This window comes from Centruroides vittatus, unplaced genomic scaffold (genome assembly GCF_030686945.1).
Source record: "Centruroides vittatus isolate TY-2023 unplaced genomic scaffold, ASM3068694v2 contig_878, whole genome shotgun sequence".
Taxonomy (NCBI): Eukaryota; Metazoa; Arthropoda; class Arachnida; order Scorpiones; family Buthidae; genus Centruroides; species Centruroides vittatus.
Genome location: NW_027122570.1, coordinates 65,742 through 91,913, shown reverse-complemented (window position 1 = coordinate 91,913; position 26,172 = coordinate 65,742). Strand labels below are relative to the sequence as shown.

General features: G+C 28.9%; 1 protein-coding gene and 1 non-coding gene across 7 annotated transcripts in view; both read left to right on the top strand.

Annotated features, from left to right (window-relative positions):
- LOC136983194 (coiled-coil domain-containing protein 177-like) overlaps positions 1-26,172 on the top strand; it is a 90,934-nt gene that overhangs the window by 36,546 nt on the left and 28,216 nt on the right. For 5 of the 6 annotated variants that reach the window (XM_067279862.1, XM_067279866.1, XM_067279861.1 and 2 more), the window contains exons 5-9: positions 889-1,172; positions 1,244-1,423; positions 10,103-10,192; positions 15,446-15,630; positions 25,825-26,037. In XM_067279862.1, the coding sequence (XP_067135963.1) occupies positions 889-1,172; positions 1,244-1,423; positions 10,103-10,192; positions 15,446-15,630; positions 25,825-26,037 (952 nt within the window). The remainder of the gene's footprint in view (positions 1-888; positions 1,173-1,243; positions 1,424-10,102; positions 10,193-15,445; positions 15,631-25,824; positions 26,038-26,172) is intronic. The other variant, XM_067279865.1, reaches the window with a different exon arrangement.
- LOC136983220 (U4 spliceosomal RNA) lies at positions 15,703-15,838 on the top strand. The gene has a single exon (XR_010882000.1). It is a non-coding gene; the product is annotated as a U4 spliceosomal RNA (small nuclear RNA).

The window sequence follows — 26,172 nt, the reverse complement described above, 5'->3', positions numbered from 1 at the left end:
TCTAACTAAACATTTAAAGTTAATTATCTCTATCTCAAGTGTTAAACGGTACCAAAGTTAAGTTTACTATCTAAATGTGTAAGAAGTTTTACTGATTTATAGTGACCAGTCTAAATAATAAAAGCTTCTTAAGTATTTTTTAAAAATGTTTTATTTCATTAAAAAAACATAAATTGCAGGATAGATAGATAGACAGATAACACTATTGCATCCAAAAATACATCCGCGCTGGATCCAGCTGGAATGATTTCAATCCAGCAAAAATCCAGCTGGATTCAAAACACTGCTGGATTGCAATCCCTAATCAGTAGGGGTAGCTAAGTCAGATTATGGTAGGTGTAGAAATATATGACAGTTGTATCTGCAGTTTGTTTTGTCATGAGGTAGTCATAATCTGGGTACGCCTGTACATGTATGAAAATACAGTAATAATACATAAATGTGTAACTAGCTTGACTTTCAGCTTTACAATTTGAAATGTTTCTCTCATTCAGTGGTTCAAACTAATTAAGTCAAAATCATCATGATGCTCATTATTAGATGTATCCTTGCTGATTTATTCCAGGCTCATTTTACTTTTGTATTTTCATTTCTCCAGGAGCTGAATATCAAAGTGTTTTTTAAGACAGATTTTTATATATTAACTTTTATAAATTTAACTAAAAATGGAGTGAAAAATCATTTAACTATCATTTCATTCATTTGTAAATTGGTTTACATTAAAAAAACAGAATAAAATTGTTAACTTTCACTGTACATGTCATAAAACTTTTATATTTTAAAATCTATTATATATAGTTTATTAAAAATTTAAAATATTTAATAATAATTTAAATTTTTATATAATTTATTATTAAGATTTGTTTTAAAAATTATTTATTAAAATAGATGATCAGCCTTTTAATGCTTTACGACCAAGAAATGCACCTTTAGAATATGATACAATTAATGATATGGTTCCTGATACTCTTACCCATCAAACACCATCCAGACGTAGAGGTAGACCACTTACTCGGAATTTTAGCCTTCGGAGTTTACGACCGGCAAGTTGGTCTACTCCAACATCACCTTTTTATAGAGGTTCCCAGACTTTATTTCTTCCAATTACATCACCTTTGTTGCATTCCAAATTACGAAATTTTCCAGGAACAAAAATGAGATTACCACCCAAGGTACAAACAGTCAAATTTATTGTATTTAAATTTATTTATTTTCCCTCTTATTACTTTTAAATAATTTACAGGATGTAAAAATACTAGAATTAATTCTTCAGAAATATGAACATCAAGAGGAGGAGGAAGATAGACGAGCAGCAGCTAGAAGACAATGGGATAGAGAGAGAGAATATAGAGAAAAACAAAAAGAAATATTAGAATTAGAAAGATGGCGTATTCTAGCTGCAAAATGTCAAAAAAATGAAGAGGTTTTTATTAAATCTATTTTAAATTTAAATATACAATCACTCTTTCTTTGCATGTACTCTTTTTTCAGATTACACTAATAATTTAAATGAATTATTAAGTTATTTAGTTTTTTTACAAGATGGAAACATACATTTCTCATGTAGTAAATTAATATAAATTTATTAAAATATCTATTTTAATTGTCAGTTTGATAGAATTTAATTTAATGTAAATTCTGTTGCTATATTTAAATTTGTGAAAAGTACTTAATGAATTCTACTTCAATATACATTTTATATTTTGCCATGCTTCATACTATTACTAAAATTAATTTTATTTTTATTAATTTTATAATTATTTTCATTAATTAGAATATGCAAACAATTCTAATTTTAACTTTTCCTTTAATATATGTATATAATAACTAAAAAAAACATTCTTTTTTTAATTTAAAACTCTAAAAATAAAAATTTTTAGGTTAAAATTCAAGTAAAACTACTCTTTTAAATCCGATTTCGAATGGTTTAACTAGCGTGCAAATAATTAATGAAAGATGCTATACTTCAACCAAAAAACTTCATATTTATTAAACTCCCAAATGCATTTCGCTTTTTACAAAGCCTCATCAGTGGACCTAGTGATGGTCCATTGATGAGGCTTTGTAAAAAGCGAATAATATGAAGTTTTTTGGTTGAAGTATAGCATCTTTTGTTAATTATTTGCACGCTAGTTAAATCACTCGAAATCGGATTTAAAAGAGTAGTTTTACTTGAATTTTAAGCTAAAAATTTTTATTTTTAGAGTTTTAAATTAAAAAAAGAATTTTAGATATAATATCGATCCCATCGATCTTTTACCTCTTTAAAAAAACATTTTGTTTAGAAAGCATTACAAAAAATAATTGTACTGTTTTTACAGTTTCTAAGAAATAAGGTTAATAGTATAACTTACTAAACAGTGTTATTTTTACTTTATAAAAAGAGAAAGGAACAGTATTTTTTGTTTTTTTATTATATATATATATATATATATATATATATATATGTATGTATGTATGTAATTTTTATTCTATGTGCAGTAAACTAGAACTTTGTATAATAAGTTTCACAACACTTTTCTTTCTTTTTTTTCTAGCAATTTCTTTAATGTAACTAATGTTAGTTACATTAAAAAAAATTGCCAGAAAAAAGAAAGAAAAGTGTTATGAAACTTATTATATAATTTGTTTTTGGGAAAATATATTGTAGTCAATAAACTTAAAACATCTTATTTTTAGTATAATATTTTAGTAAAACTAATATTTTCAGTTGAAAATGTGAAGTTAAAAAAAAGAAAAATATTTGTTTGGATTATCATCATCAATGCTCTGCTATTTAACAGGTGTAAAAACTATTGCTAAAAATTCTGCATTTATCCCTATACAAAGCAAGAATTTTCAAGAATTGAGAGTTTGAAAGATGGAATAGCAATAATTATTAGAAGGATCTGTGGAAAGACAGAAAGAGAGGAAAATAAACACTGTTAGAATATTTGAAAGATGAAAGAGTTATCAATAACTCTTTGTATTGTTCAAATACAGGATGTTCCAAAAATTACTGTGCAGTAATGTCTTTTTCTCATACATTATGAACTGTCTTAAAACTTTTTGCAAACTGGTAGATATAATAGATGATGATCTGCAAACAAACTTAAATTTAGAATTTGTAATGTAAAACTAGAGAATGCATATACATTCTATTAATCCAGTGTTTTTCAACCATTTATATCTCATGGCATACTTGAACCTGTAGTTAAATTTCTGCAGCACATTTAAATTATAATGATTAAAAAAAATAGTAAAAAGAAAGATTGTATTTTTCATAATTTACAAAGCAGTTTACTATAATTTTTAATAAATAGATAATAATTAAAATTCTTAAAAAGTTTTATTTATTTTTTGGTTTATTATAATTGAACATGTAATGAGATATCTAATCTAAGAAAAGCAATTAACATTAAGTCTTAATTTGCATTTAAAAGTGGCATGATAATTGCCTTTAGAAACCTGCCAATGTTCCACTATTTCTAAGTTAAAATAATTTGAACTAAATATGTTTTTTGGGCTTCTTTTGAAAATTATTTAATAATCTTTAAAAATTTTTGCTGCACACCTACAATCCTCTCATGGCACACTGGTTGAAAATCGCTGTATTAATGGAATGTCAAATTCTCTTATATGACCTGAAGCTGGCCTATTAAGGAGACTGAAAATATTTTTCAGTTTAATCAAATCATTTTCTGGAATTTATTAATATGAAGGTTATTTGCTTGTCTTGTGTTAATAAATTGTCTTTGTCAAACATTACACTTCAGATGCTTTTTAACAATATGATAAAGCATGTCCAGATGTGTCCTCAGACCTGCAGGGACATTTACTATAGAATGAATATCTGCTGTAGGAATAACTGCAGTGTATAGCAACTTTTGAGACATACTACATTTATGTACTTGCATCCATTTTGTTTCAAACTCCTGAACATAATAATGAGTGAATTATCAAAAGTGCTTGTAATAATATTTGCAATCTTTATAAATTTTTTATTGTGTGTAAGCCTATTAACACTTTAAGACAGTTTATTATAATACTTTAATTGATTGCATAATCTTAAGAACTTCAAGAAGACAAGGATTTGCTTATTAAATTTCATACATTAGGTTATTGTTTAAATTATAATATTAAAATAATTAATTTAATGCAATATAAAGAATTGATATAAAGATATTGATGTATTGATGCAATATAAGTATAAGCTTATTGTAGTAGTATTATTTAGTTCCAGAGCATTGATGCAAATGTCATAGTTATTCAATTTTTCATTTAATAGCAAATTAAACTAAAAGTTTAATATGTCACATATTCATGACAAGGCTTAAATTCAATATTTTGAATAAGATATTTAAAACCAAATTAAGAAAATTAATAAAATAAAAATCAAAAATAAATGACTAAACAAATTCTAAATTAATTTTCTAAATAAAATGATTTAGAGAATATTTTTGTTTTTTTGTTAACTAGTTAAAATGATAATACAGTAGAGCATCGATTATCTGACTCCCAATCAACTGTCACATCGGTTAACTGACTGTGTTCTAGTCGGCAAATTCAAATGTCTGATAGTGATGTGGTGCTACAATATTTGGCTATGTCTTGGCTACTTTAATATTATTTTTAAATTTTTGCATTTTAGCTGGCAACATGGCTCGACCATGAAAGGGAGGGCAATATTTAAATGAGGCTTAATTTTCTATTTTTTCTTTATTTTTGTACAGTATTTATTTTGTGCAAAATAACAAAATAATTTTTAACGATACAATAGCAACGATTGTTATTTTTAAAAAATTTTGTTAGGCTTAACATCGATGAAAATTCAACACGAAGTAGGTTAATAGCGATATACTAATTACATGGGATATACTAATATACTATACTAATAATGTATTTTTTCATACTTTTCGGTTATCCGTTTTTTCAGTTATCTGACCAACCCCAGTTCCCAATTGAGTCAGATAATCGATGCTCTACTGTATAATTGTTTTAATCATTTATTTATAAATATGTAGTAAATATATTTTGAAATTGTAATTAACCACTTGTAAAGTTACCAAAGTTATTTATATAAAATTTCTAGCATTAGATAACATGTCTATGCCTCTATGACTTATGCATTTGACAAGCAAAAGATCATGAACCTTTTTTTGATGACATATGCTTCATCCTATAAGACTACTGTACTGTACATTATACTATTGGGAAATCAAAAACAGAATAATGTTGCATTCTAATAGGAAACTGTAATATAAATTTGTGTTCTAATGATTCAATTTTCCTATCTTACTGAATCTTGTGTTAAAATTTGTGTAATAATAATTGAAGTGATTAGTTCCACAGAAACTGAGTTCTTCAAATTTTAATAGAAATAATAATATACAATTTTATAGAAACTTTTAGTATGTAACCATTTCATAGAAAATTACATATTTAAAGTTTAATCCATGTTTGAGAATGAATCAGGTAACTGTAGATGAAATAGCTTTAAAATGAATCTTAAAATATATTAGCCTTCATTGGATTGTGCAAGTTACCAAGTCACATATTTGCTTGTAATACTGATTGAATTATTTAATGATAGCAAGATAAAATTAAATTGTTTGTCATATAAAGTAATTTTGCAAATTTAAATTTATTAAATATATTTTATTTTATTTATTATATTTATGTTTATTTATATTTTAATATTTTATTGCTTAATTTTTAATTTTTATAGGCTGTATGAACGTTAATATCCAGTATTCAGTGAAAGCAATTGCATTTATGTTTATGCTGAGTTTTGTTTTAATTTTAATTTTTGTACAGTAAGTTGAAGTTTTCTAATTTTTTTTTATGTTTTTTATGTTATGTTATGGAATTAAAATATATTTTTATAAACAAATAATATTTAAAAGGTAATTATTTAATTTTTCATATCACTGGAATACTTAAAACTAATTCCAGATAAACTATTAAAAACAACTTAAAACTTAAATAACTTAATCCAGATAACTTAAATAACTATTAAAAACAAAATATTAATCTATTATTCATGATGAGAAATTTTATGATATTTATAGTCTGTAACTAAGTAATGTTTTATTATATCAATCAATGATTTAAACTAAATAACAAAATTGTTTTATATTTTGATTATTTTTGATGATAATTGCAAAACTATATCATAAATAGTCAAATTATTACCATTTAGAGAAATCCTTTGTAATTGAGGTATAGCAAAAACTATTTTAAATGAAACACTGTCATGTTATCAATAGAACATAGTTTGCACAAGTGCAAGGTAATTATAATTAAAGAATAGGTGTTTAGAGCTTTCAGTAGAAAGAACTATTAGGGAAATCTCAATCACATTTGGTATACCTTCTGTTTTTGAAAATGTGGTTTTGATTTTTCAGAAAAAATTGTATTTCGAAATTCAACCGTTACAGTGAAATTTGGCACCAGGGCTGTGGAGTTGGTAAAAAAACACTCAACTCCGACTCCAGGAAAATTAAATACCAAGTCATTTTATGTGGGGTGGAGGCACTCATAGGGGATACCCTACTCTGAACTCTGAAAGGAGCCCCAGGTCCTCTGAAAGGCCCCAAATACTTTTATAGTTAGTATTTTTAATATTTAACTTACATTAATATTTATTTGTATACAAAAATTAATTTTTTACAAATATTTAATAAGAGGAAAAAGGGGAGCAATAAAATTCTGTATCTACATATCTTTATTCTATAACATTTGCACTTCAATTTCACCCTTCCAGAAAAGTTAGTCCAACTAAAATGTGTGTGATATAGCTACTTCAGTCCCTTGTTCAGGAAAGAAAAATATCAATTAGTCTGGCTCATTCATAAAAATAGAGTACTTATTTAGAGCAGGGATAATAAAGGAATGAATCAAAATTATTCAAATTCAATTAGGTCAAAATAATTTAACTACTAAACACAAATACTACAAAGAAAACTATTGATACATATTTAATAAATTAAATTGTTGCATTTTGTATTTAAAATAAATGAATTATAACAAAAAAACAAAAAGATTAATAAATATAAAATAGATTTTCTTTCATTTAAATAAAAAAACTAAATTAAATTTAAAATTTCAAGAGTTGACACTTTTTTCCGACTCCAACTCCTCTGGCCAGAAATTCCTCCTGACTCCAACTCCGATTCCATAGCCCTGTTTGGCACTATTGTCCCGTATATATTACGTTCATTTTCTAATGAATTTTGTGTATGAAAGGAGTTGCAAAACGTTCTTCACAATTCTTTGACAGATGGACAGTTTGTGGTTGCCTATTCAATAGTTAGATCCTCTGACTATTGGAAATTTTAGAAAAATGATTGTGTTTTAAACAGACCAGAACTTTTGATATGAAACCAGGATAAGGTCACAAATTGACTGGACATCTGAAAACAGATGATGTTGCCACTGCAGCAGTGGAGCATGGAATAGAAAATAGTAGTTAGTATATGACCCTGGAAAATTCTGTGGAACTGTTGCTAGATGTAGAGATATGTTTCAAAATTTTCTTTTAAAAAAATGAATGACAAATTTACACATTAAAAAATTCCATAGAAAAGAGTAAAACATCTTCCATTTTTTTAAAAAAGAAAATACGTATTTTTTAATTAATTTTGGCTTGTCACCTAGACTGTTTTGCATTTTTTTGCACAGGCATAGTTTCTAAGAAAAGGTCATCTCTGCGATGGAAGACAGTTGTTCCTAGTGATTTGACATGACAAAAATGAAGACATTTTAGTCTTTTCTACAGATTTTTTAATATGTTCCAAAACATTGTCAGTCCAGCATTGTAGCAGAGAAATTGTCTGGACATTACAGTCTTTATGAAAGATGGTTTACCCCAAATAGCAGCTTTAATGTACAAGCCTTATTAAAATAGCATTTTTGTAGGAGAGAATTATTAGCTGATCATTTTCAATACCATGGCTGATTGATTAGCATATCTGGTCTTTGGTTATCAGTCAATCTAAAGTGTCTAGTTTATCAAGACAAAGATCCCAACCTAGCTGTCAAAAACCAGAATTTCACAAGATGTGTGACAACTCCATGCAGATCATTTGGATATTGTTGTTGTTTATGTTGTGCAGCAAATGCAGTTATCAGAGCATGGAAATGAAGGTGCATAGTGTCATATTTTTGATGTAATCATCAATTCCACATTTCACATCTGTAATCCTATCTTAATAGGATATACACGTTAGGATATAATAAAAAATACACGTTTTCTATATTTTTAAAATTCTTTAGAAAATGTACTGTACAGTACATAATATGCATATCAAGAGGACAGTAGTGTCAAATTTTCACTAGTGACTGAATTTTGAAATAAAATTTGTTTTTGAAAATAAAAACTGCATATTCTGGACAATAGGTGTTCCAAATTTGGTTGAGATTTGCCCAATATTTCTTTCTACAGAGAGCTCTGAATACTTATTTAATTATGATCACCCTGTAGTACAGTTCTGAAAAAGATACCATATTTCCACATATTTTTTGCACTTTTTCACCACGTTTTACTAATTGAAAATCAAGATGCAAAAAATACATAAATTATTTTTGATGGTAGACTATATCAGTATTTATTCTTACAACAAATCTTAAAACTCCTCTCAATTATTGTTGATGAAATTAATTTTCAAGCCTCCATGATCCATTCACACACACTTTCCAAATTTGGCTGTTGAATTTTACTGCTAGGCATCAAGTTGTGATTGCCTCTAGCCATTCACTCTGCATAAAATCTTCAAATTTCCTTTTTGAAAGGTTTATTAATTGATAAGTCAAATGGTTACAATACTAAAATTAAGTCACCAGGAATCCCAATCATAACTGTATGTCCATCTTGTAGTACTTTTTTCACTTCATTTAGATGGCCTCAGAAACTATCCAGTATAAGGAGTGACTTTTAGTGAAGTAGGGCACTAGACTGCCTCTGCCACACTCTCTGCACCCAATCTTTCATTAAATCTGTATCTGTCCATCCCTTTTCTTGCACTAGGACTTGAATACCGGACAGACCCTTAAAACCTTTAGGCAAGAACTTTCTTTTGAAAATTACATACAGGGGCAATTTTCATCTGTTGGCAGTCACAGCTAACATTACTTCTTGCATTTTTGCTTCTTGCAGCCAATTGTTTTGATGATGACTGATCGAGAACCTTCTTTTCCCACAATAGTGTTTGTTGTCATATTGAAAAACACAGGTGCTGATCTGCATTCTGCATATGTGGATTAGGCTACTTCTTGACATAAGAACCATTTAGGTTCAAGTACTTGTCCCAGCAGTGCCCCTGCTTGAAGATGCCTGCATTGTAGAAGATGCTGTTTCCTGGCCATACAATCATCTGTTAACAGCCAATTTAACCTCCTTGTCAGAATGGAACTTCTCTCTAGCCAGGAATTTCTTCAAAGGATCAAACAGGACACCAAGCAATTTTTCCGACGTCTTCAAGCAAATGCAGTGGTTACTTTGAATTGTTCGATCGACAGCAGTGACTGTTTCAGGTGAAGCTGCACTTACCGAACAACCTGACCTGTGCTTATCAATCACACACTGACAACCATTTTTAAATACTTTGTACCATTGATGGACGTTTGAATTGTCCATGCAATCATCACCGTACACTTTTTGCATTTCCGCATGAATTTGAAATGTCCAACAGGCAACACAAGTGTTCCTATCGTGCAATAGTGTTGCCAGAAATTCAAACTTCATTTACTAAATTCACATTTTTGTGTACACATTAAAATGTTTCTTTAAAAAAATAAAAGGCATTACTTATTGAAACACCTTTGTAATTATTTGATATTTTTAATTTTTATGTTATAAACTGTATAATAACAAACAAGCTTTCAGATTTTTATTGGGTTACATTAAGGTTAATCAACTTTAATACAGCCTGATAAAACTCCAGCAGAACATTTAGAATTTTTTGGTATTACTAATCTATTGAGTTATGTTTGTACTGTATAAAATATTTAGTGTTGTATAATAGAAATAAAATAAATACAAGTATTCAATGCTTATAAATAAGAATAATCAAAATTTATACTAATATAAATGTATGTTTATAAAATTATTATTTTCTTTTAGAGATTTAAATTGAAAGAGGATATTTTGCCTGTGAATCAACGTATGCAAGAGAATATATCATTAGAAGGAATGTCCAATAATGACTTTAAGGCATGTTATTTAAATAATATAATGGAATAGCTAATGACTTATAACTCTATTATTAAATATTGAATTTTGATTAAAATTGATCTATATTTTTATATTCTATATCAGTTTTTATTTTAAAATTTACTATTGAAGTAATAATTTAGTAATTAATTTTTATTATGTAATTTTGGGTTGTATATCCTACTCGGTTAATACTGATAACTAGTGCTACATTAGACCTATGTCATGGCATAGATAGCTACAGAAAGACTTGTGAGAATAAAAGAAACAAATGAGTCGATGCGGAGAAGAATTTTGGCGATTTCTTCAATGGGCCAAAGTGATAACAAGTGTGCCTAATGGAGCAGACACTTATACGGGGAAATCCACTGATCTCAGTAGGGTTGAGACAAAGACAACAAACCAAAAAAATAACCGGATAGCAAGTTAATTTGTCCAAGAACATACGGTGCTTCCAGTGAAACTTACCGGAACACACACACCCCGACAAATCCAAATTTCATAGTAACAGTAACGTGCAATACACCCGACAATAGACTGTTATGAATTTCTGTAACATGCGGACATAAAACGAACTGACAATACAATTGATGTGTTCTTCTTATTTAACTTTACACCAGATGTAAGACAATTCGAAACAGAACCTCACCCTGACCTTATTGTACAGCTTTTTCGAGTGACTTCATGACTCCCGTATCATGTACCTTCACACACCACTATTCACTGATCACCGTAGTTTGCTCTCTTCTCTTCTTTCTCAGTCTCCGTCTTGTGACTGAGTCGTCCCAGAATAATCTCCCACCCTGATTACACTCCTTTTTTAACATGTATAACCTCGAACCCCGACAAACCCCGGGTTTTACCTAGGGGCATGCCACCAAGCCAGACCTACCATCATGGCAAAGGGAGGGGCAGAAAAGATGTAAGACAATTCTGTTACATACTGTTACTGTGATTATGCTAGATGTATCTATATTTAAGAACTTGCTAACTATGTGATGTGTTTAGTATGGTAACTTTCTGTAATGTGATGTATGTGCAATTGTTTAGACCTAATGCTTTTAGACTTTTGTGTAGTGAATGTAATATGCCATCTGTGAAGAACTGAGGCACAATAAGTATCTTATTCATTCTTTACAGGTGCTTTATTTTGCGGACAAGTTCTGAGTATTACTAATGTTTTCAATATATGTATTTTGTATATTGTTGGTAATGATGGCCCAAACCAGTAGGAAATTGGGAATTTTTCAGTGGGCCTTTTGCACAGTGGCCATTCCCTATTTTAATGTTTGTTCTAGTAGAAATTTCCTTGTCAATCATGATGGAATACTTTTTATGAGAATGTAGAGATTGAAGAATTGAGAAAAGTAGAGATTTCAAGAAATTCAAGAGGAGTTAATTTTTCTACAAATTAAATAGTTTATATTATCTGTTGTAACATAAAGAGCCACAAAACAAAATTTCACCTGAGTGAACAAAAAAGTAGGATTTACAGAGAATTTACTTATATACAGACAAACAGATTTAGGCCTTTAATATAATATTAAAATCTTTCTTTATAAAATTACTTTATACACTACATTCTGAGTAAACACACTATTGTTTTTTAAAAGATTTCCTTGCTGTCTTCTTTTAGTAATAGACACCTTAATATTGCTTTGATGATTGACATTGTGATCATGTTTCTGCAGCCTATAACAAATAGAAATAATTTATTAAAGTTTGCTGGAAACTACATACAACAACAACAATAAAAATGCTTTGAATTGAGTTGAAAATTTAAAAAAATGAACTTAAAAGGTAATTTTTGTGATTTAAATAAAACACAATACAAAATAATATTGTAAATTTTTTATAATAAGTTTTTAAAAAGCAATGATGGTCAATACTCCCATCACTCAATCTGATTCTTATTTTAGTAATGGAAAGTCCTGTTACCGAGAATGTTCCTTCTGATTCAATTGATATGAGTGGAATCGTGTTTAATGCATTTAAAAGAAAACAGATTTTTTGTGTTTTTTCACCTGTAGCCTGGAAGATTTCTAGTTCGTTTTCAAGATTGTAGTACTTCTTTTGCTCTCTAGTATTCTTGATTTGTTTGCCTCGGATGCTTTAATAGTGGCATCAAGCTTGTAGCCCAATAATTCGGCAATTCGTTTGGCTTTAATAATTAGGTTTATGAAGAAAAACTTCGTACTTGCAGACTTCATATTCGATTCTATCCTTGCTATATTTGCATAACCTGGCATAATGCAGTTATTGAAGCTATTAGGCATAGTTAAAATTAAGCCAGCATAAGCACAATTATTCCAGATATTACAGGTTCTGACAAGTAAAGAATTTTCAGAGTCCTGCCACAAATAAGCTACCTAATTGATTTATTGACCATTTGCGACATGCCATAATGAGGAAAAATTAAAAAACTAATAAGTAGGTTTAAAATTAATAAATACAAATATATTCTGACAGTTTATGAGTTAATTATACTTTCTATTGGCAAAATTTCCACAACCTTAACACAAAATAAGAAAAAAGTGAACTTTTAAGAAATTTGCAGGATTTCTCGGGATGAGAAGAATTTCCTGGGATATTTCCCAGGTTAAAAAAACAAACAGGATTCCGGGATCCTGTTTGAGAAACCCTATAGCTAATATTGGTAATACTACAGTAGTAGTAGTAGTAACTAATACTTTCTATCAGAATATAAAACAAATATAACCAAAATTTCATATGGATTGGACAAAAATTGCAGCAGCTGTAAGGAATTTGCACATGCACACACAGATGATAGCTTTTATATTAGTAATTTCACTTGAAAAAAGTAAATTAATAAACAAAATAGAAGAATTGCCTATCTGTCTATTGTATTAAATTAAAAAAAAAAGTCTTGTTTTAATTCAGACATGTTAGCTGCTATGGTGTGGAACATAAGAATAGGCAAATGGCAAATGCAATCTATTACTTAAAATTTTAAAGTGACCAGCTCTGATTTAGACATGAGCACTATTGAATGCCCATGCAAACTGACATTTAGCATGCCACAATGTGCATTTTGTAACTTCTAATTGTAAATTAATTGATTACAATTTAGGCTGTAGACTGTCATGCTGGGGTCCATACTGCACTAATGCTCATCATTGCCTGGATTCAATTCTGGGTCCGTAGAGTGGTTAGGCTGTTTCCTTAACCACCTCAGCCATTTGGCTGGCAGTGTACAGATGTATATATGTGTATGGGCCTATATTTGGTATATATTTCCAGGCTGAAATTTTTTTGGCCTGTCTGATTCTAGTTGTGGGTGTTTGGAATAGCTTTGTTTATGATTTATATGATTGTTTTATTTGCTAATAAATGTGATGTCTGGTCTGTCTGTCATTTATAGCATGGTTATAGTATTTATTGTGTGTGTGTATTGTTTCTATGACCATTTGAGATGTGTATTTATAGTGTGCACTGTGTGTGTAATAGTTTGTGTTTTCTGGGTGCAAGCCTTTTATATACTGTGTTATGTTTGCTCTTTGGTTATGTTGATGTAAGTCAGTTTGTATTAAAAACTTTCAGCCTTTTGCTTTCTCTGTCTGATATTTTTTGTTACTTTGTCTAAATTTTTTCCTTTTCACCTGTATTTGGGCAGTTGGGCAGTTGTTTCACTTGCTTCCCCAACTTGTATGTCCATATGTACATTTTCCTGAAGTGTTGGTCTTTCTAAGGTGGATGTAGATTGTGTTTATTATGTTATTTTAATGTCATTCATGTTTTCCTTTCGAGTTATTCTAGTTTTGTGTGTGTGTGTATATAATTTCAAACAAATTGAAAGCATTGCACTTGAAAGTAGCTGTTGAAAGTGACATGCAGTTAAGGAACATTGTTTTCTTCTGTTTTAATTCTGTAGCTGTTTATTGTAGATATAATTATAAAATAAGTTAAACAGAAAATGAACTTGAGACAGAACTTCCGTAAACTTCATAAGTGTAAAAAATACAAAACAATAAAATTCATCTTTGTTTTATTTAGCAAATAATATTAAAATATATAATAATAATTGTAAAATTAAACTCAGAAAAAGTTAAATAGAAAATAGTTTTAATGTAGGTATCTAATGACACAGGTTTGAAAGTTGATTGTTTGATTTTTATTCACTGTAGAGAACTATCATCTATCTCATCCAATGAAAAATTAGCTTTCTTACAACTAATTTTTCATTGAATGAAGCTTCTAGCTGACAGTTACAATCCATATTAGTTCTTTACTATATAAAAGAACTAATGGATTGTAACTGCTAGGCCATCCAATATGACGTTGAAATTTATTTTATCTGTCCAATTACTGCTCAGAAAATATTGCACAAAGTTTTATTTTACTATTGTTGTCCAACTTATTAAATAGTAATTTAAATTTTATGTGAATGTTACTTTAATTAATATAAAATAGATTTATACATTAAAAAACTAAATTTACAAACCCAAACTCCAGCAGTTTTCAAATAAAATTTAAGTTCAATAAGACACAAACATTTTCAGTATTCTTAAATTACCATTGTCAGGTTACATTTGAAAATGGAATGTACTGTACTTTCAAAATGGGAGCTTTTTAAATTTTACAGTTGTCTTTTCTTGATTGGACAAAATTTAAAGCTGTTTTCTTCATTGCCTGATATATATATATACCATAGTAAAGCAGTTTTCTTAATAATAATATAATATTAATAAGATATAATATTCCATACAAATTTACTATGGTATATATATATATACATACACCATAGTAAATTTGTATGGAATATTATATATATATACATACATACATAATGCTGGGTAAAGCGATAGCTGGCTGAGTGCTGTAGTGGAAGAGTGCATAGACCAAATTTCAAACCTAGCCAAAAACAGCAGGAAGGGATTAAAAATTGAGATAAAAATTTGCAGATTAGTTTCAAAATCAGCCACATTCACAGCTCTTATGTTCAGAAAAAGTCGAGTATGCTGTTTCAATGAAATTATTTGATTATACAATTTATCAGTATAAATTTTTTTAAATTTTCTTTGTTTTATATAATATATGTAGAATATCATCTATAAAACTGGAACACAAGTCAGAAATATTGAATTTATAGTATATTTTTGATTTTGGTCATTTCATTTTCTTTTTAATAATGATTATATTTAAATTATATTTTGAATATTTTCAATAAGACATTTAAATCAGTAATGTTTAATGAAATTTGATTTAAAATAATTTTGATTTCTATATTACCAGATAGAAGAGGCAAGTAATGAATTAGATAAGAAAGATCATGATGGTAAAGATCAGATTGAAATAGAACATTTTTCACGATATGATTTGGCTCAAAAACTACGATCATTGCAAATAAAAGAAGAACGGTTTGAACAAAGAAGGAAGCAATACTTACTAAAAAGAGATGAAATAATCAAGAGAAGTGCGTGGGTGTCATTTTGATATTCTAATATTTTTTTTTTTTTAAATAAAATGATGATGATTATTAAAATACCTAATGCTTTGCAAAGAGGTGATATCATAGTCAGTGAGGTTTATCTGAGGTGTGATTATTGCTAGTTGAAAATTATTTTCAATATTTCACCGAGATGACATGAAATACTGTGGCTCCAGCAATTTTAAGCTTCTCAGAGACAGATTAACTAGTAAAAATAGATTAATTAAAACATGTATTGACAGTAAATAAATCCCTCTAGTTGATATATAAATTAAACAATGCCATAAAATCAGGATTACTTCTTTAATTAAATATATATTTCAAGTTGTGACTTTTCAAAAGTTTTTTGAATTAAAAATATAATACAAATAAAAAAAATTAACTTTCAAAATCATAACACTTTTAATGTTCCAAACCACAAATTGTTATTTGAAATATTGAATTTTTATATATGTTCAAAGTAATATGAAAACATAACTAAACTGAAACAAAAAGTTAATTTTTTTGTTGTTATAGCTAACTCCTTGTAAATAAAACTAAATAGCTCATCTACATTAGTTGCAAAAGCTAAAATTAAAATATTTATACATACATATCTCAAAGAAAACAGTAATTTCTATGTATCTGTTATTGTTTCTCCTCTTATTTCCACTGGCACTGTCAAAAATTGGGTTTGAAAGTTCATTATTAACCCTTAGCCTGCCGTTTGCCATGCCCCTTGATTCCATCTAACATCTGTTCATTAGAATTAATATTGTTTTATTGCATCTTTTAGATAATTTCATGAAATAAGTAATAATCTGTAAAAATTTCAAAATTACTAAGAGAATAAATTTATTATTTATTTAATTTTGTTTCATTTACAACAGGACAACAGATTTCCTTCCCTTCACATCAACATTAAATCCCAAACCAACAATATACAAAATAAAAGAAAAACACTAAAAACAAACAACAAAAAAACATGCAATTATAAAAAATTTAAGAATATAAAGCATATATTTACAAGATATTTTTTATATTGCAAATAATCAAAGTGAAGCATATGTTCAATATTAATCATGTTGTTAACTATGCAATAAAAGAAACAATAATATAAATATAAATAAAATATATGGTAAATATATGATGTTAAGAATACTTATATATTGAAATATGTAATTTATTCTTAAAAAAAAAGGCAAAATGTAATGTAAAATAGTATGAATATAAATATTTTGAAGCATAACATTATTTTATTTTGCAACAATTACAATAAGAAATGTAAAAGACTTGCGTAAAAGAATTTCTATGTACAGTGGTACTTTGTACTTTGAATGTTAGAGTTTTCTTGTTAAAATTAAGATAAATTTGATCTGGAGTTTGAACAATGCTTTTTATATGAACTGCATGTGTTACATAAACACCATCTGTTGTGCACCCAAGTTGTGTTTTACTCTCACCCTCACCTGTGAAAGCATTTCTTGTATTATGCTTATGTGTTTTCAGTGCTTTTATTGCATTGCTTTCAGTGCCTGATTAATAGGTAGGGGTTATATATATAACCCCTACCTATTAATCATGGCATCCAAGAAGTGTGTGGAAGCAATGAAGCCTAAGAAGGTGGTTGTATCAATTATTGAGGTGAGAAAGGAACTTACTGTGAAGCATTAAATTGATACATGTGTGCTTTCATGCTTTGCAATAAATTGAGTCAAGTATAAGATGCCAAAGTCAATGTATGCACTATTCTTAAGAACAAGAAAGCAATAAAAGAAGCAATTGTGGCTAAAGGTGTTCTAACTAGAGAAAGGATTTTGAAGTGCAGCACCTTTCCAAAAAATAGCTATTTTTATATGGATAGTATAAGATATATCTTTTGGGGCATGAAATGAAGCAAAATGAACATACTATGTTGCACTTTTTTGCACCTTTTCATAAGATTAGCACATTTCTCTCCTTTTTCCTTCTCTTTGTTTCTTCAGCACTTTTATCTGTGTTTTTAAAAGATTGGACAGAAAAATAAAGAAATAAAATTAGTTATTTTCACTTTTCATGAGCAGCTACATAAAAATCCCATACTTTATTTTGTAGTACAGATTGAGAGCTATAAAATGGCATATTTATGATTGTTGTAATCCCAATAGTTCCCAAGATGATATAATAAAACCCTCCAAGAGAAAACAAACTTTGACAAAACAGTAGTGATATATTCACTAGTTCTCTATGAGGCCTGCACCCAGTATATAAAGAAGGCTCAGAAAAAGAGAACATTTTATTCTGGCCTTGGACTCTGTGATAGATAGTTGCTCTATATGGTTGGTTGTGTTAGTGTTGTAAACCAGAACCCATTGTTCACAATGAAAATATGCCAAAGGTTAAGAAAGGAATGTTGTATGCATTTTCAAAATTCAAGATGTAATTCATTGACACTGATGGTCTTATTCTTCAATATGCCATCTGTGATGTAAATATTGCAATATAAGAAGCATCGAAGAAACAATAAACCAGCACATCTGGTACAGCAATGATGCAAAGAATGCTGAACTTCACAAGTCAAAACCTAAGCAAACTACCTTGATATGTGCCTTTGCTTCAGGATCTGAAAAGCAACAGTTCAAGTGAGTTCAATGTACCATGGTAGATGGTACATTGGTACAATGGTACAATGGTAGATCTTACCATGGCATTAATTCAATCAGGACTTCCAGTCCACAAAGTAAACAATCCTGCATTCAAGTCATTCCTCAAGAAGTACATGCAAAGGTTTGGATGAGAGTACCCTTAGAGAAAATTACATAAAGCCAGTTTATGAGAATTTCTTTGTGAAAATAAAAGTGGTGGTAGGCAAGCATGAAGTGGGATTCATGTTAGATGAAACTACTGATGAGCTGCAAAGATATATATTGAATTTGCTGGTGTTTCCATTATCTGATGAATGGGTGAAACCTATGCTTTTTAAGATGTACCAACTTCAGAAGTCAAATGCATGCACAGTAATGCAGTCATTCGATAAAGCTGTGGCCAGAGAACATGCAATATGAAAAAGTCAGGCTTGCGGTGAGTGATCAAGCATGCTATATGCTTTTGGCTTTCTAACAACTGAAGGCTCTGTATAGTACCTGAACCTAAACCATGTGACATGTTTTGCACACAGACTACACCATGTTTGTGAAGATATCAGGGAGGAATCCAGTAGGGTAAATGACTTCATTGCTACTCTGAAAGAGATTCTTGTAAAAGCCAACAGTCATCAAGTTTTGTACCAAGAAGTCACTGAGCTCCAACTACCACAATTCCCTGTCATCAGCAGATGGGGTACTTGGATAAGATGCTCAGTTTTCTTGTGCAAAAACTTTGACAAAACCAAATGCTTCATATGTGCCCTAGATTCAAAGGATGCAGTAGTCATCAAGCAGGCTCAATAATTGTTCAACAACAAAGACCTAGGGTTGGAATTTTTCATAATATGTGGCTACAAGTATTTGCCTGATGTGTTTCAGAGTTTAGAAGAAGAAGGTATGGAAAAGGAGGAACATGGAAGAAGTTGATGACTGTGAGGGACAACCTTGATTGGATTTGCAACAATTAGTGATAACAGTTTGGATGTGGAAACCTTTGCAACTTCAATTAAATTCCCTTTCTGACAGCATACAAGATATGCTCCATTGGTTTCAGTTGATGTTGAGTGGAGTTTCTGCACATAAAAGGATCTCCTGAGCTCAAAGCGTCAGCGACTTACTTTCGAAAATGTAGAAATGGTGTGCGTAATCCAGTATAACAAGTTGGTTGAAACCAGTAAATGTCATGCTTACCTCCTAAATATGTTTACTTTATGATATTTGCTATAGTGTTGGACAAAGAATGTTCATATAACTAATTTAGATCTGAATAAATGCATTTCATCAACACCTTTTTTCATCTTTTTGTATACTTTTTTAGAACTTTTTCCCTTTTCCAACCATAATTTTGCACTTTAAAATTCATTCTCTAGTGATATCATTGATCTCCAGATGATCACATGTTATTGAGGAGATAAAAACAACCTCCTAGTGTGGATAAATGAGGAGTAATTGGCTGGTGATATCATATCTGTAAGGATTACTTGTGAGAAAGTCAAACAGCTGCATAGTGACCTTAAGAGACAGGACACCACTACTACTCGCTAAGATACAGTAAATATAATTTTCATTTTATTGTACAGTATTTATGTATTTATTTATTTATTGTTTTCATGTTTTAATTTATTATTGGGTCATTAATTGTGTTGTTATTATCTTAAATTGTGTGTATTTGCTGTTTAAGTTTATCAAAATTGGTATTGTTTACGATCTTGGAGTGGATTAATTCACTTTCCTTTATTTTGAATGGGAGAAAATTGATTCAGACTTCAAATAATTCAGTTTGATTGGCCTCCTGGAACAAATTAAGTTTGACATACATGGCACCACTGTATATCTGAACTTAGATGTTCAACAGGAACTATACATATAATAATATCGTTAAAGTAAATTGTAAATAAACTAACCATTCATAATAGTATTACCTTAGTGTTTAAGCATAATTATTCTTTAATAGAGTATTATATATATATATATATGTTCCAATTCCAAATCTAGTTTAATTTTATTTTTAAATTTAAATTAATAGAAATATGATTAATAATATTTTATAACTTATAAACTTAATATTTTAAACTTTTGTTTTTATCACTATTAATCATAATTTTAGTTTTTCTAGAATTACTTGGCAAACATTATTTGATAGGTTGAGTCTTCACATCTGACAATTATTAAAGATAAACAAAGCTGCAGTAAACAAAAAAAATACTACTTGAAGATATGATAACTCACATTAATAATATGTTTTTATTTTTATTGTTTTATAGACAAGTTTTAGTTTTATTATTTTAGTTAATTGAAACATTTTGTTTACTTTAAAACAAAAACAGTTTCTTTAATTATTTTTATCTAATTAGGTATTTGCAGATACAAATTTATATTTTAATGTTCATCATCATTGCTTATTAATTGATATTATTTATTATAATAATTGCTAATTTTATTTGAATTTTTTAAGTTGTTTATTGGTAATATTAAATATGATGATTATGAAGTTTGTTATAAGAATCTGTATTCTGCTTTATATTTATTTGTGTATGAATTAATCCTATTGTTATATATTTCACTGTTTAATAAGTTTTTGTTCACATTGAGACCTGGAATCAATTGTAAATAGCAGAAATTTTAACTTGCTTTCAGACATTTAAACACAAATGATTTTTTTCTTTAGTTCTAGTACTGTGGCCATTTTAATTAAAGATTGTTGTACTGGAATTCAAATTTTTTTTTTCAGCTTGAAAATGATTTACAACAAATATTTTTTTCCAGATAAGTTTTAATCATTGTCAAACCAGGTAACAAGTTTTTGAAAATATTACACTATTAATTTGTAAAAAGAATATTACATATTATACAGATATATCTGTATTTTGAATTCACAATTAGGCAATAGTGGATTTATGATCCATTATTACAATTAGTATGTTGTTTATTATATTATCATCATTTTTTTTTTTTTGGTTGAGATTTACGATAATGAAAATGTATATAAATATTGAAGGAAACAACATACAAGTATTAAAGCATTTATATTTTATTGAAATGGTTTGTTGTACAAGTATTATTTATTCTGTAATTTATTTTGAGACTTAAATGGAAATATTATCTAAAATTTAAGCCATTGTTAATAAATAGAATTACATATTATGCTTTTCATATTTTGTAATTTGTTAGAGGCTTATATTTCCTGACATTCATTTTTCGCTTCTTGTTCATTTTTATTAATTACAGAAAAAATGCAAAAAGAAAAATCTAAAAATTACAAAAACAAATTAGTGTAGTGACAAAAAATATGCAAAATTTTGACAATGTAATTTATTTATCAAATGACTTTCTATATAAGTAAATAAATTCAAAATTTGTTATTTAAAGTATTTATCACAATAATTGTAAATCCAGTATAGTTTATTTAAAATATTAATTAAAAATTAATGACTAACTTAAGCAAAACTATTTTTGATGGAATAGATATGCTTCCATTATACAATCGAGTTAAATATTATTAATTGAATTTGAATATCATCACTTTTAATACTAGATTGATTCACAAGTTATATGAAATAAAAGAAATATTGAATTGGTATGTTTGCAGAAAAATATATTCCAGAGAACAAGAAAATATCAAAAAGAATCTGAACAAAAGTATTAGTTTTATTTTGATTTAGTTTTTAAGCTTCTAGACTATGAGTTTCATTTTTAGTTACAAAAATAAAGTGGTTCCAGATCTGATTAATATAATTACTTGTGTACCAGGTTTTTATACATGAACTTATGTAATCTATCTCTTTGTATTCAGTTAAAATGTTTATCACATTTAAAATATCATGAGACAAAAATATCTTGAAATAGGAAAACTTCATAAAGTTTAGTTTTTGTGTTTGAGCACCAAGGCTTCTACAGTGCAGTCAGATCTGTCCACTACAGACCTTGATGTAAAGTTTTAGCTGAGGGATGACCTTAATGGTCATACACAGAGAATTAAACTTTACTTCTTAAAATATGATATTTTAAAATTACAGATGTGAAGAGTTCAATTTCAAGTTGAATTACAACTTTGAAATTATTTATTGAAATCAAATTTTTAGTTTAGTTTAAAGTATTTTTGAAAAATTTAAAAATGATTCATTCTAAACTTATAAATTAGTGCATTCTTTATTAAAATTTGAATTGAATTAACAAAATGTTGTCAAAAACACCAATTCATCTACAACTAAAAGTAGAGTGCATTTTTATAATAAGTAAAGTGGATACTTATTTTTTATATACTGTCATTCAAATTAATTCCTTCTGGGTTCTTTCTCAGGTTTTCTTAATTCTAAATAATTGGATCTTCCAAATTCATTCAAGAATATAAAATCGAACAGTGAGATGAAAAGTTTGAATAATGGAATTTATGTGCATGCCATTGCCATGCCATTGATAGAGACAGCTCTTCCCTAAAATTCCTAAAAATTCTTTTAGGGAAGAGATGTCTCTATCAATGGCATGGCAGGCTTTACGTGACAGCAATATTTAGTGTTTCATCTTATTTAAAGATGACATGGGGAACACATGCACATAAATTCCATTATTCAAACTTTTCATCTCACTGTTCAATTTTATATTCAAATTTTATATTCTCAAATGAATTTGGAAGATCCAACTTATCTAGAATTAAGAAAACCTGAGGAAGAACCCAGAAGGGGTTATGAAAACATTTGTTTTTTATTGCTTAGCCGTACTTTGCACCGGTTATTGCTTGTAGAGAGTCTTACTTTATTATTATCCCTGTGTGGTATGCAGATATGAAGGATTGCAATTACACTTAAACATATAGGACTACTCCAGTTTTTTTGCAAAATATCAGTTGTATCTGTAGGCTGTTTAATTTTAGATCACATAAACCCTGTTGTCATTTTTAAATCTATACTACACAGTGTTTGAGATTCATTCATCAACATTCATTGAGACAAAAAGCTCTTATATACTTTAAAAAAATTTTTGTGATAACCATGTCATATTGCGAGTGATGTGATACTGCAACTTCTCATTTCTGTCATGCAGTGTTGTACAATGAGTAAAGGCCCTCTTTACTAAAAACTGAAAGGCAGTAAGTCTTGTATGTGAGGGGATCATGTGACTGCTGTCATATAAACATATGCATCTGTACAGAATATCTTGGTGGTCAGTCATCTGCTCTCCACTTTTAATAACTATATCAAGGAAGTGTTTTTGGTGCAAGTTTCCTTGTTCCATCTTTAAGGAAAGGTCATAGGGGTTGTCATTGAAGCATTTTAAAAAGTTTTCCAGAGTTGATTTGCCTTGCCAGATAATCAAAATGTCATCTACATATCTACAGTACAGTATAATTTGATCATTACAATTAGGAAGTGCTGAATGTTCCAGATGCCTCGCCACCATTTGCATAAAGTATCTGATAGGTGCTACCCATAGATATGCTCCTTATCTTGTATGTTATACCTTCAAAAACAAAAAGAAAAGTGGCACATAAGGTGGGTGAGCTTAAGTATGTGATCAAGGTGTTAGGAGACTCATGTATGTTACATAAGAGAGACTCCTTAAGGAACTTTCTCTTACATAATGTAAATGTCCATTCAAAACAGATGAAAACATTCATTATATTAAATATTTTGATTTTATATAACTAGTTAAGTGTAAAAGTGTGTTCTTGTGTATACTCTGTTTTTGAAGTTTGACCATTGCTTCTCTCCATTAGTCCATTATATCAAGAGTCAACACTATATATGTATTTGGTGATTGTAATGGCACTTTTGGCACTGCAAGAAACAAACATTTTTAAAAAATGTAAAAAATATACAAAATTGAAGATACAAAAAAAATGTATATTATTATCAAATTATATCAGAAAATATATATTTTGTCATGGATTTTTATAATTTTTTTCCTTTACAACAAACATTTTATTTGTATAAAACTCTAATGCTATATAGAGACCTTACCAATGCTGGGGATACTTTCCAATGTGGTCACTATTCTAAAGGTACAAATCTGAAAGTGATGAATAGTGTTTGATGGCCAACTGTAATTGATTCTCTCTGATACTTCTCAAGTATAATGTGATACAGTCTTTTGGGGCTTCCAAATGTACATATCCTCAATAAACCACCCTTTTAAAGTGTTTCCACAACCAAAAAGCACATAGCTTAAGATTTGGAGAATGAGATAGCCAGGTGATAGAAATGCACATCTAATCACTGTTATTGGTGAAATGTTGCCACTAAACCTGTTGTACACAGTATCGGATATGTGAAAACATTTCATGCTCCATCTTGCATGAAAGTAGTTGACTCTAGGCATTATTGCCATTGCAGTTGGGATACAACAAAAGTATTGAGAATTTCTTGGTATCTCTGGGCAATCATAGAACAAGTCACAAGCCTATTGCGACTAGCTTCTTCAAAGAAGAGTGGTGCAAGGATAAGTGTGGCTATGAATCCACACCAGACTGTAACTTGAGGTGAGTGCAATGGAGTCTGTTGGAAAATGCAAATATTTTCCATGGTCTAAGTGTGATAGTTAACTGTGTTTATTGTCCTACAAAGGTGAATGTGTTACTCCATGGGATCTTTCATAGCCAAGACATGTACACTTCCATTTTGACAAGAAAAGTAAATACAATGTCAACATTGTTTTCTTGTTGATGGCAAGCTACTGCCAGTTGCAGCTGATCATATATAGATAACAATGCACCAAATACATTCTTGTACAGTACCTTCCATACTGTAGGATACATCCAATAATACATTTACTACTGGATCCTACTTCACTAATTGATTATTCAACAACTATGGTAAGATCTCCAATGACTTGTGAAGTGATAAGTTTGTCTTCAACTAGGTTGAATTCCCAGGCATCCAGTTTCTGAAACTGAATGATCATTCTTCTAAGAGTTTGAATTAATGGTCTTCAGAATAAATTCTTATGATGGCAAAACTCCCAAAGTTTAGCTACAGTATTGCCATTGTTTTCACAAAACAGCTTCACAAGAAATGCATATTCGTTTAAGGCCTTGCCATAGCTGATAAGAACGACATTCAACAATTGTGACTGCTTTTATACCCAGAACTTGATTAAAATACATGTGCTTATACAAAGGAAACTGCTTTTTTTGTTGTTTGCAGCACCAATAGTATCATAATAATGAGTTTTACTAGTAATTTTTTTATGAACGTCTTCTGCCTATACTGTAATATCACCATACCAGATTTGGTTGTATTTGGATATTAAATTTTCTCTAGACAGTGTTGTGTAGAGGTACTTTAACAATGATTATCGATACACAGACACACAAGGTAGCTAAAAGTCAGTTAACCATATATTCTTGAAGAATTTATGAAAGATTTATGCAAAGCACTAATGTGTCAAGGCATTGTAATTTGTGTATTGAAACAGCAAGAATCTCATTTTATACAATTTTTGTAAAGTTTGTAAGTAATAAAGTATTTGAATAATATAAGCAATTTAATCTATACTGTACAATGGTTTACTGACTTTTGAGCCATCATATATATTTAGGTAATTGTTAATACAAATGGCTAATAGTTTGTTGTACTTTTTTGTAGAGAGGAATTAAATGAAAAAATTAAGCAAGTTCGATTAAATCAGCAAGATTTAGATAAAGCATTAGAAAAGTGGCAAAATCAAGTTACAGCATTTCAAGAAGCAGCAAATAGACGTGCAGCTCAAAAAGCTGCTGAAAATGTTGAACTGCGGCGTCAGAAGGTTAGACAAGAGAGATTATCAAGAGAAGCAGAACATAAAAAGAAAATGCAACAGTAAGATAAATTTGCCATAATTAAATTTATTACAGCTGAATGTTTAATTAGTTGTAATTATATTTTTAAATATATATAGAAAACCAAGCCCAAATTATACTAATAATCAAATGGTAGAGCTATTGTGCTAGAACT